Below are 13,174 nucleotides of genomic sequence, written 5' to 3' on the forward strand. Positions count from 1 at the left end.
TTCCCGATGCCAACCCAAAGCCGGTCACATGCTCCAGCTTACCCCCCTGGCTGAGGCACTCTCCTGTGCTCCTCCTCTGAGTTGTGTGATGAGCGGTCAGCATGGTTTGATATCACCGGTCATTAATATAGCTGTATTATTGCAAGTCACAGTCTCTTGTGTAACGCTGGCTGGCAGAGCTGCTCATCAGCTCGGGCTTTAGAGCTCTGCGAGCTGGTAGAAAATGGCCTTGCATCACTTTGTTGTGCTCCAGAATGAACTCTAGCACTCGCATGTTTCACCCCGTGGAGTGACTGTGGCGTGCCTCTCTGAGCTCCGTTATCTCGTGCCCTTAATCCATTTGCACCACATACACAAGACCATTTGAAGATGACAGATTAGGTTTTTTTTCCACTGGCCCTGGACTTTGTTTTCACAAAAAAAAATGGTCACAGTGTCAGTTTGTTGATTTTATGAATGGAGGGCTACCCTGTATTTGTTATCCAGCTGACCCCTCCACCCCCCACTGCTTCCATCTCGCTGTGCAGAGCTGCAGCTCCTGGTCAAACACAGGCGAACCGAGTTGCGTGCGCTGTGTGTTAACCACACAGATCACTGTAGGGACTGGTTGTATAAATATGCAAAGGGAGAACTGCATGTTAATGCTGTCATTAATGTGTTCCTCTTTGTTATTTAAGCAGCGTCTCTACTGATAACCCAAAAACTGGTTTAACCTGCGCTTTCATCAGCTCACATGACTCAGACCACCAGATGCAAAGAAGAAAAGCCATCACATGTCTTACATTACTAGGTTATACAGCTGCTTGGAGGTAGGACTCGGGATGGCATGCCAGCATGGTGTCAGCCTCTGCTGTGTAGTCTTTCAGAGCTCTGCCCAGGGGGTACAAGTGTGAGGGTTGGAGAGCCGTCACGCTTTGGTCTCATGACTGTATAAACTGACTTTTCTTCTGTGAGCAGCCTTCCAGGAATCTTATCTGAAGGCTGAAGTGAACTTTTTTATAGGCCTGGAGCCGGGAACAAACTAATGTAAGATGTGGCAAGGATTGCCAAATGATAAGGCATGTCTGTGTTTAAATGTCTCTTAGAGTGTGATATGGGCTAACCTCTTTTAATTAAGCCAAGATAAAGACATATTTTTACCCTGCTTTAAACCTCAAAGGAATAGGAATATTTGAGCATCAGAAAGTTAACACTTTACCTGTAAACTCGAAACCTGGATGTGATCCACTAGGGATGTGAATCGAGAACCGGTTCTTGTTGAGAACCGGTTCCGTGTGTTTCAATTCCATGGAATCGTTTGGCAGTTTATCTAACGATTGTCTTATCGATTCCAGAAAGCACGACAAATTGCGGCACATAACTCACGCAAGTTTCTCATGTGCAGTGCAATCAGTAGTAAACAATGTCACCCACTCGGTTCAAACGCTCCAAAGTTTGGCTGCATTTTACCAAAAAAGACGGCAACAGGGCGACTTGCAATCATTGCAAAGTGGAGATAACCGCGTCGGGAGGGAACGCGATGAACATGCAGAAACATTTGCGCACACAACATGCAATATTTTTAAATGAATGTCGTGTTTTTGACACGCTTCGGACTGGAGATGAAACTCAACCTAGCAGCAGCGGCAGCAGCCAGGCTATGAGCACCTCTGCGGTTACTACGGAAGGTAACTCCGGTACGTAACACATCTACCATGTTAGCACGATGTGCTTCTTTGTAAAAGAAATGCTTTAACAGTTACATTAAACAAATGCCTTCTGCATTACATTTAGAAGATGACCATGACGAGAGAGAGAAGTCTGGCTGGCTCAGAGGCTGGCAGCTGTACTAGTACTCGTTCCAGTTCACTACCTCTTCTAGATGATGCTGATCAAACTGTTTGTTCTCCTTTTTTCCCCAAATGAGAATCGATAAAGAATCGAATCATTAAGTAGAATCGATAATGGAATCGGAATCGTAAAAATCTTATCAATTCCCATCCCTTTCAGCCACACACTGTTACTAAAGTCTGGACTTTAAAATCTTTCCAAGACATCTCATCTCACAGCAGGCAAGTCAAAGTCAGATTTAGACAGGATTAGGCATATGGGATCATCTTGAAATATCTTGCGCTGAGCTCCTGTGACCTTCCTGTGTTCAAAGAACAAGTGTGAGAAATTAGGAACACTCGTTCATTCCTTTTTGGAGCACGAGTTAGTAGCACAGCCTTTTTTTATCAAATAAGAGGTCTGTTAAAACACGGCCTCAGCCATTCAAAGAACTATTAAACCGTGAAAGGAAAAAAAATTTCAAATCTTCTAGAGCTGCCATGTTAATGTGGTCGTTATGGTCATCGATCAGAGACGCGATAAAGTTGTGACTTCCAGGAAAACTTCAGGCGTGCTCTGGCAGACAAAAATCTTGACTGAACCTGTCTCGATTACTTTTAGATTTAACTTGATCCTCCTCCAAAAGACTTGAAAACAGCTCTGATACCAGCATGTTTGCTGCTACTCTTTGTGTTTCCGTGTAATTGATTGTAGTGCTGCAACTATCCTTCAGTTATCATCAGATCACGGTCTCGATTCATCCTTTGGACTGTAAAATGTCAGAAAAAAATGACAAACAGGTCAAGCTTGTGCTCTTAAAGGGACTCTCTCACATCTGAGATTCTCTCAGACAACAACACAGATTGACTCATGTTTCAGAACAGCATTGATTTCTTAAATAAAGGATATTTTGTCATTTGAAAACCTTTCCTAACAAGGATTCCTGCTAAGGGAGGTACACATTTCCTAAAATCCAAGGTGAAAAATTCAGTTTAATTCTAATGTTTCTTACATATAAAACAAGAAAGCATCATTCATGATGGAGACTTTTAGACAAATTTACTTGAAAAAGGATTCAATAAATGTACTAATCTTTCCAAAATGTATGATATCCACGTATATATCCAGATTTTTATTTAACTGTATTTTCTATTGTGATGTGACTTCATGCTTCATGCAAAGAGAAACAGCATTGAGGAATTAAGGTTATGTCATAAAAATAAATAAATAAAAAACTCATGACAGGAGCCTTAGCTCACTGTACCATGGAGGATGCCCCACTTCTACATCCATGCTTATAACTACAGTCATATATACCAGTGGCTCCACTGTAATTCTTGTTATAAAAATCTATAATCATAATCAAATAGTCTGTATGAGAAAGGTGAGGCGGTTGGACAAATATGCAGCTCCTTTTTCATTTGATTTTTCTGGTAAATCTCTTTGACCTCCAAACCTAATTTCTGTCCCCCTTTAAGAGGAAAGGGGAAACCCTTTAAAGACATAAAGCAGCCTCTGATAGTGATTTCCCCAAAGGAGGGGGGGGATAAAACCACAAAAATGAGTTGGTTCTCTGAGAACCGCTCTTCTCTTTGGCTGCTGCTCACACTAAAGTGCTGACCCCATATCCTCCACTCTTTCTAATGGGTAATAGCTTTTGCCAAGCCAGATGTTATCTCTCCCCGTATTACGTCAGGCATGGCCAGAGGAATGATGGGTTAACCAGCCAGCCTTGTTACATTGTTGGGAAAAAAGGAGGGGGAAGGAAGAGCTCAGTTGGCAAGGTTTCTGGGTTCACTGTGTGTGTGTGTGTGTAGACAGCAGGAAGATAAAGTGATCAGATTTGTGTCCCTCTGTACAAACGTGTGTTGGTGCAGATGAACGTGACACACACACACACACACACACAAGTGCACGCTTGCCCCATAAACAAAACTGACAGCATCCTTCATAGTTGAAACCAGAGAGATGGAAAGGTGGTGGGTTATGTTTCCTACAGGAACAGAGTAATCATAAAACCTGTAGCACAGCGAAGAAGCCAGAGAGGAAGAGGGAGGGAGTGAGGAAGTAGGAGAGCGTGTGTGTGTGTTTTTGGCAGGAGCTCTCAAGTGTTCAAGTCTTTTGTTGCCTGACATTCTCAGGTGCCATGGTTACAGGTTAGCCGGGTTACAGCCCGGCTTTATCTGCCTCATTAACACTTTGTTAGATCGCCACGTTGGATGGAGACGACGTCGGCGTTTTTTGCTGAACGCGTTCATTCTTCCACAGCACGTCACTGAAACCTCCCTGAAGTCGCAGGGTGTGTCTCACGTCTGTCAATAGTTCAACAGGTTGCGAATCACCGTACGGTATATTAGATTTCAGACACTGATTAGGACAGTAATTCAGTGAACAAGGGGTCAATGAGGAGTCAATGACCTCTGCAGTATACAATTAAAAGGAAGCACACGGTAATAACATTACATCAACGATATAACTCTGCAAATGTTCGACACACATAAACACAGCTCTGAGTTGGATTGAGGAAAGAAGAAATCATTGACAACAGTACGCAGTCTGCACTCGCTAATTGGCACGTCAGACTCAAACCCACAAATTGTTATTAGATGAAGCTATATTTGTTTATCCTGCTGTGGCACCAGCTGCTTTGTAATTACACACTGTGTACCAGTACTGTACAGTTTACACTATGTGCAAATCTTCATATTTTATTGTTGACTGTAACGGTAGTTTACAAGAAATGAATGTAATGTGTAATGGGAAATGATCATACACCTGATGTGATGTTAAATCTGAATCTGGAGCCAGAGAACGATGGCTTACCTAAGCATAAAGACTGGAAACAGATCCGTTAGCCTCACTGGGTTGAAAGGTTTCAGAGCTTTACTAGGTGCTGGTAGGTCAGAGTTTGTTACAAACTCTCTATGCTAAGGTCGTGGATATAACTAAACTGAAGGTTTGTCTCTACACTGCAGTTAGCCAAATGTTCAGCTCATTTTCATCTTTCAGCCCAAACATAAATCCATATTGAAAGGAATAATAATTCCCTCAGCCAAGATAATAATTCACACCTATTTAAAAAAAAAAAAACCCACTATACTTATCAGTTTATCAGCCAGGTCACAATAAATTTAAACTTTCAGGCATTTCAGCTGCTTATTATAGCTAAAAACTTTTAGATAGGGCTGCAAAATACTGTGATACTACGATTGTGATGTGACTCATGAGTAGTAAATGATCATATTTACATCACAATATTAATTTTTTTTAATTTAGAAAACTATTTGAATCATGTTGATGTGACACGTTTTCTCACATCTGGAGAATGGGATTTATTTATCTTTTATCAAAACATTGCAGCTTCTACGATTTGGATGTTGTGCTTGATTTAAACTGTGATTTCCATAATATTTAAATGTGTTGTTCATCCCCAATTTGAGGCCAACTTAAAAGTGTTCTGCACAATTGTGTAAAGAAAAGGCTGAATCTATCAGGAGCGCTCATGTCAGGTGTCTAATAGATCTAATGTGATGTCAATGCCACACTGCCTTATGGAAATACATGAACCCATGTTGTGACTTGAGTTTTTTTAATACTGTTCAAATTATTGTCAGAGGAAAGGAAGTGACGTTTTTATCTTTTCATTAGTTCTTGATTTTAAATCTTTCTGCTTTATGTTTGTTATGCACCTAAACACCAAGGCAGACTCTATGTATGTGAACACCTACTTGACAATGTATCTAATTGTGATTTTTCCGATCCTGAAGTGTGGGGACGCCTGGGTTGTTGGGAGAGTTGTTTTGTGTGCATTGCATGAATCACAGTTAGTGGTGTGTCTTCAGTAGACAACTAGGTATATATCATTGAGGCCTCTGCCCATCCACTAATCCTCTCCCACACCCCCGCCTCCCTCGTCTCTTTCTCCCGAGCCTAAGTATAATATCTAGTTGGTCTCAGACACATTCATCTGCCCCCTGAGTGGCTTCTTACAGATTAACAGTGGATGGAGTTTAGAGTCTGCAGCCTCTCACTGATCACTCAGCTTTTAACTCAGGCCGGATCTGTATGGTAACAGCATCGTTGTAGACTTTGAGACCTGTGTGGAAATTTGGTTCAGATCTTCTGAGAGACGGAGCGTGCAAGAAGTGATTTGCTGCTGATGATCCGGTGCTCAGGGGAGGCTGTGGTGACTGTGGTTTGTTCAGGAGATGCATGAAGGAGCCTTGGTATGTTCCTGTACAAAGCCCTTAAACACAGAGATGAAGAGGAGGACATCCAGGTACACACTCCGTGGCTCGGTGTCACCGGTCAAGTTTGTTTAGATGTTTCCATAAAACCGCCATTTGTTGTGTGCGGCGTAGAACCACGTGCACTGCGGATGCTAAGTCACTTCTGTTTCTGTGCTGTCTGTATTTAACTACATAAAAACAATGACTAGTGAGGATAATTTGTTGCTTGCTCCGGCAGACGATGACTTGCTTGTAACTGCCTGGTTCACAACATTTTCCATCCAAGTTGGTTGTAATACTATTGTTTGAGTTTCAGGAATAGTTAAAACGCTTTGGTGTATAGCAGGTGACGGTGTTTGCAGGTTTCCCTCTTTGTGCTGGGAGGGATTAATGGTGCTAATCGCTCATGGGTCCCTCTGAGCTGTACTGGAGGAACAATAATGCACAAGGCATTAATTGAAAATTCCTCTGGCATAAATCCTTGTTTTTAAAAGAACGACGACATGGGATGAGATTGTTTTATTGCAGTTCATAACATTGGCAGACTGTAGCTAATGTGCCTTGTGAACTGTTTTGGTCCTGATTTTATAAGTAACTTTTTTTATTTTTTTATTCATTAAACCTTCTAATCCCTTTTATTTTCATAGACTTAATCCTGGATTAAGAGTTAGCCCACAAGCTCCCTTTTAGGATGTTTGGAGTTTATTATTTTCAGAGAAAATCGTTCTGACAGAAGTGAAACAACTTTTCTTTTGACTTGTCCCTGTGTCTAGTTGCTTTGTTTCTTTGTGAAACTGCAGTAGATACACAGACATACAGACAGACTACATTTACTGCACGGAGGAGCCTTGTTTTTTTTTTTTAACATCCTCAGGAAACAATTTGCTCGGCAGCTTGAAATTATTAAATGTAAACATAATAAAGCCTTAAACACAAACAGGAGGATTATCGCTGCTGTTCACTGCTCACGATATGTTTCTCTTTGTTCACAGTCCCAGAAACCCTGGATAGAAAGCACTTTCACCAAGAGGGAATGTGTGTACATACTTCCAGTGTCAAAGGACCCCCACAGGTATGTGCTTAGACAGACTGCCATGGAAACGGTGTAATTGCATGGTGTGTGTTAAAGTAGGCCTAAACCCTAACCACTACTCTCCAAAGACTAAATGAGTCTGTTTCTACATAATTTTAATGTTTATGTCTGTCACTATGATTACAGTGTTAAGTGAGAGGGAAGACCAGCGAAGAACCTGTGTATCATATCTTCTTGGAGTCTTAGGGATGGGATTTTGTACTTATTTATGATCAATCTGCCACTTAAGGAGTTTGGATTTCATCATGACTTATTAGACTGAGTGAAATCCAAATCCCATCTCCAAATCTTTTATTTCCTCCGATACTGTTATTTTAATTGAAAAAAAAATCAGTATCTGTGTACCTGGAGAACTGCAGATGTCAAATGTAGAAGAGTTGTTTTTTTTTCTGCAGACTTACTGGAATCTTACAAAGCAGTGTTAAAACTGTATGCAAGGCTTCTTATTGGCTCATTCACCATGTGTCATGTGTGCACACAAAATAACTCAGTTAACGGTACAGCAGCTGGTATAAAAGCTATGTTATCCTTACGTTTTGTCTGTAAAGTTCTTGGTTATGTATTTACTCTCTAACCACCTCCTTACTTGTTGTTTTTAGTTACACTTTTAAGAAATCTTTCCTTTCTTCTCATAAACTCACGATGGTACCCGGTTACTCTTTTCCCTGTGTTTTCTTTTGCATCAATTATTTGCCACTGGCTTTTCTTCACTAACTACAGTATGCGCCGCAGTTGTTGGTGTTGGTGAACACGGGCCCATTTAACAATGGGACCGAAGGCCTGCATGTGACTGTGATCAAAGTGAGAGTCCCCCTTAACAGGTTTCATAACACTCTCTTGGTTAAAGGCCAATCTAACCGGGCTGCCTGCCCAGCTGACAGATAACCTTCCTAAATGTCCTCAAAGTCTACCGAGAACTTCCTTCACACAGGGAGAAATCAGAACATTAAAATGCCTTTGTGTCTTTGCAAATGTCTGATTTATTTAAATATAAATCAATGATTAATTATGTTGCTGTGAAACTCCTTCCAGATGCCTTCCAGGATGCCAGATTTGCCAACAGCTAGTCCGGTAAGTTTTTGTTTAGTCTTTGCTTCACTAGTTCTCGGTTACCTGACAGGATTAGCCTCAGAGAAATCACTCTAACCGGTCACTTCACACCAGAGAAGGCCTGCAGGCAAATTCTTTTACAATGCAAACCCACTGAACAACAACAATTCTCAGGAAACAATTAACTTCCAGGCTTTGTGTGTCAGGATGCATGCGATCCCTTAAGGTGGTTAAAGGAGGTGAAGAAAGAAAGAAGCTTATGTTGGTCGCTAATTGTAATAATAATATTTGATGAGGTTAAAAGTAAATCTCAATATCACACGCCTTGTCAAACCTTGTCGTTGTGGTTGGTTATTGGGAAAGTTTTATTTACTTTTTGTTTGTTTTTTTTTGTTTTTTACATTCTTGCGTACATAAGCAGTTGAGTGTATAAGAGGCATTAACTTAAAGCCCTCACGGAGACTGCGCCCTGGGCGGTCGCCCACATTGCCCACAGCTAAAACCGGCCCTGCTTGTATTAGTTTACGGGCAGATCTGCCACATCCAATATGGCGGACGTAACGTATCGCAGCAACGGACCAACCTGCTCAATGAGGCATCTATGTATATGTCTATGATCTATCCTAACTAAAGGAGAGTCTATGTATATATGTCTATGATCTATCCTAACTAAAGGAGAGTCTATGGCGGAAAGATGGATAAGGACGGACTTTTAGGGGGAACATTTCATTTTAAAAAGTTGCCTGACGGCTCGTTGGACAAAAACAAGGCAATTTGCACAGTTTGCAAAGCCGAATTTAAATTCCACAGAAGTAACACGACTTTAACATATCACCTCAAAACAAAACACCCAGTCTACACTACAAGAGTGTGGCACTCGTCAGTATATTTCCTCATTCTGGCTTTTCTCCGTTTGCACTGTGCATATGTGCACCTTAAGCCAATAAAATGAATGAATTTAAATATACTTTCTCTGTGTTTATTCTACATTAATTTGATCATTTTACATAAATAAATATTCATTATAAGCTTCAGTCTCAGAAAAATGCATTTCATTTATTGATACGTTTATTGATAGATTAATCGCGATTAATTACAGAATTTTTTGCGATTAATGTTTTTTGTGTAAAAAATGTGCCTTTTTTAAATTTCTGTCTTTTATTTCAGACAGAAACAAAAGTAGGCTTCATATTTCAAGCCAGTGATCGTCGATGAGATCAGCTGAACTAAACAACTGTTGCTAGCTACTGTAGTGAAGTCAGCATTAGCTCCATCAGTTGGTTCAAAGTGGCGTCTCCAGTTTTTCTCAGTGTACCAGTTGAGTTATTTTAAAATGAAAACCCTGTGAAATGGTCTTAAATATGTACTTGATATGTTAACGGGATAACAGACTAAAGGAGAGCCGCATGTCCCCGGCAAACGGTTGGCATGGATACCAGCTGATGTAATTAAGAAACGACATTCTTCTTGTATTACATAGTATGGCTAGTTAGCACAAATATTATTAAATATGACAAGGTGAAATGTAACATATGACTGTTGTTTCTTACACGACCCTGTTTGCCTGCTTTGCTCACATACTTGGACAAACAAGACACACACGTGTGCTATCGTAAGCCTAAACTCTTCCACACCGTGGGCAAATACAACCCAGTGGTTTTGCTATTATGAACATTGTAAAATGTATTTTTATGTATTTGTTTTTTAATGTCTAACCCATAAAACCACAAACTAGACTTGGCTAGTAAACTATTTTTTTTTTTGGTTAGGTAGCTAACATTTAGCATCTTATGTCAGAGAGCAAATAAACACAATGTTTGATCAGTGTTGGCTTTTTTTGGGAAAGAAAATATACTGAAATGAGATAGTGCCCTCCAAACTGAGCCCTGAGTATACAGTAGCTACCACAGCTTAGTGAACATTGTTACGGCATGTGGAGAAAAGCTCAACAGGCCTGCTGCGACTCGTTACAGTTGCTAAGCTGTGATTGGACGATTGCAGTTGTTGGCAACTTTAATGAGTCCACATGGAAAATGTATTTTTAAAGTGTTTCCTGAAGAATATAAGATGCTAATGTTCACAAGGAGTGGCATGGATTCTCAGTTCTTGTGCCTTGTTTAATTATTACCCTGTATTTTGAATACATGTTTCTTACAGCATTTCTAAAAATGTCTTGAATTAGACAAGACATTTAAACTTACGAGTGTTAATATTCTGTTTTATATTCTGCTGTGTTACGCAACTCTGCAACATTACTGCCAAGATAGGTTGAATACGTTTGTTATTGTGCCATCAATTAAGAGTTATTCTGTTCACTGTCAAGGTGCTGCTGTGGGCGGCTGGTCCGGCAGCATGTTGGCTTCACAGCCAGCTTGGCCACAAAGTACTCGGATGTGAAGCTGGGTGAAAACCCGCTGCCCGCGGTGGAGGAGTGGTCGGTGGAAAAACACACAGAGGCGAGCCCCTCCGACGCCTATGGAGTCATCAACTTCCAGGGAGGGTCTCACTCGTACAGAGCCAAGGTAGGAGGGCAAATTCTTCACCGTTGGAGGGCATGTTTTTCGTGTAAACTGACAGCATGTGACTTTTGATCACTGTGATGTGGATTGCCAAGAAAAAGAAGGTACTTTTAGGTGGTTTCCTAGTGCTGAATTGATGACTCAGTCAATTATTAAGTAAATTGACAACCAGCACCAAATATAAATGGTTTCTGCTTCTAAAACGTGAGGTTATACTGCATTTCTCTACTTGGACAGTATGTGCGTTTGTCCTACGACTCGCGGCCGGAGAGCATCCTGCGGCTGATGCTGAAGGAGTGGCAAATGGAGCTTCCTAAAATCCTCATCTCTGTCCATGGTGGAGTTCAGAACTTTGAGCTGCACCCACGCATCAAGCAGGTGGTGGGCAAGGGCCTCATCAAAGCTGCCGTCACCACCGGGGCCTGGATTCTCACCGGTGGGGTCAACACAGGTATGAAGTCAGCGAGTGGTCAGTTTAGTCATCCTGTGGATGTTCAAGGGCCTCCCTGCAGGATGTGTAATTGATAGAGGTTGCAGTGTATTCCCGACAGGTAGAGTCATAAGATTTATTATTTAAAGTCAGGTGATTTTACAGTTTGTTTGTTTTTTTTACAATAAGATGCCAAATAAAAAAACAAACTAATGAGTAAATGTTATTTCATGGGAAAATTAGAGCAAACCTGTCGTTGTTAAACTGCTTTCTGAGTCAAGAATTGGTATTCTTGTTCTTGAATATCTGGCGGCTAAATAACCAATAACCTTCCACCCCTGGTCTCTTACAGATTCACTAAATGAGCGCTCACTCACACTTACATTGTACACAAACACACAGCCACCATCAGTATGATGCGCTGATGTAGCAGAAGTTGTAATACCGGGCTCTAAGCGTGTCATTTGGCTGTGTGTCGTGGCCGAGGTGTGTCTGCAGCCACAGCACGGCGTTAAGATGGTGTGGTCTGATCATAGTGTTTAAATCATTACTCACAGGGTCAATTACCCAGACCAGTGATTACTTTTAATACCTCTCTGGCACCCTGGCCAGTTGGGATGGTCTCCTGGCTCACAAATTACTGCTGAATCCATGAGATCCATTAGCTGAGGATTGTGGTTCACAAACAACCCCAGAAATAATGTACTTGATGCGGACTTGCCCCACTGTGTGGCATTTTGGTCACAGAAGCTTCAGTTGTCTTTGCTCTTTCTTTTCACATGCATAATGAATGGGTTCACCTTTTCCTGGTCACACTTTGTAATGGGGTCAGTTTTATTATTTAATTGTAGTTAGACACTGAAGTGAGCTAAGGCGAAAGTCAAGTAACAATAAAACTTTATACTCCTGTCCAAGAAATGATGAAAGTTTATTGATTGTTTAATGCATCTTTACCAAAGGTGTGGCAAAGCATGTGGGAGATGCTCTCAAAGAGCACTGTTCAAGATCATCAAAGAAAATTTGCACTATCGGGATCGCACCCTGGGGAGTCATTGAAAACAGGAACGATCTCATCGGTAGAGACGTAAGACACAACTCTTAACATCGCATCCATAATTGATGTGCTTGTGTGTCAGTTTCGATTGTTTTATGAAGGTACAGAAGTAATTTTTCTTCCTCCTCTTCCTGTTTTTACTCCAGATTATCGCTCCGTATCAGACGCTTCTGAACCCTCTCAGCAAACTAAACGTTCTCAACAATCTGCATTCCCATTTCCTCCTGGTGGACGATGGGACGGTGGGCAAATACGGCGCTGAGGTCCAGCTGCGGCGGGACCTGGAGAAGCACATCAACCTCCAAAGAATACATGCACGTGAGTAAAACCAGAAACTTAAACTTCAGCTTACTTTGCTTAGATTTCTGAGAAACAATAGATTAGACGGGATCACTTTAGATCTGCAAAAGCAGTCTGGGGTTGTTCATCTGAGGTAATGCAGTGACATTGTTTTTGTGTCTTTTTGAAAGTCAAAAACAAAGCCAATCGCCCTGCTCATGTACTTAGCTCATCTTAGTCAAAATACCACGTTTGGCCCATAAAATTACTGAAATCCATAACCTCATTAAAAAAAAAAACCATTGGCCAGCTGAGTTTATTTTTATCCACAGGATTATTCTTTAATTGTTGTTCTGTTGTTGGGGGATTTGAAGTTGGACATCTGAAAGATTTAACTCCACACTGTGTTGACTGATGTGATTTAAAATTTGTGACAGTGCCTCAAATCAAAGCGAACAGAGTGCCGCCTTCTGACAGGAAAAAACTTAAACTCCGTCTAAGACATTTCAGACATCTTAGACATGAGGTTGCTTGGAAAATAATTAATTAGCAGCTCTTACAAGATACTGTATGACATAATCTTTGTGTTTATTATAATTTGTAACTAAATACAGCAGATTAATGAGGTAATAAAACAACCTAAAATGTCTCACATTTTGTAAATATTTTCACATTGATTAAAAGAAATCTAAATAATGATTTCTATAGTTC

General features: G+C 40.9%; 1 protein-coding gene across 4 annotated transcripts in view; it reads left to right on the forward strand.

Moving 5' to 3' along the window:
• trpm7 (transient receptor potential cation channel, subfamily M, member 7) overlaps positions 1 to 13,174 on the forward strand; it is a 39,266-nt gene that overhangs the window by 1,794 nt on the left and 24,298 nt on the right. For all 4 annotated transcript variants that reach the window (XM_019278893.2, XM_019278892.2, XM_010744750.3 and 1 more), the window contains exons 2-7: positions 7,031 to 7,110; positions 8,164 to 8,202; positions 10,505 to 10,703; positions 10,938 to 11,151; positions 12,090 to 12,214; positions 12,331 to 12,502. In XM_019278893.2, the coding sequence (XP_019134438.1) occupies positions 7,031 to 7,110; positions 8,164 to 8,202; positions 10,505 to 10,703; positions 10,938 to 11,151; positions 12,090 to 12,214; positions 12,331 to 12,502 (829 nt within the window). The remainder of the gene's footprint in view (positions 1 to 7,030; positions 7,111 to 8,163; positions 8,203 to 10,504; positions 10,704 to 10,937; positions 11,152 to 12,089; positions 12,215 to 12,330; positions 12,503 to 13,174) is intronic.

Source organism: Larimichthys crocea, chromosome VIII (genome assembly GCF_000972845.2).
Source record: "Larimichthys crocea isolate SSNF chromosome VIII, L_crocea_2.0, whole genome shotgun sequence".
Classification (NCBI taxonomy): Eukaryota; Metazoa; Chordata; class Actinopteri; family Sciaenidae; genus Larimichthys; species Larimichthys crocea.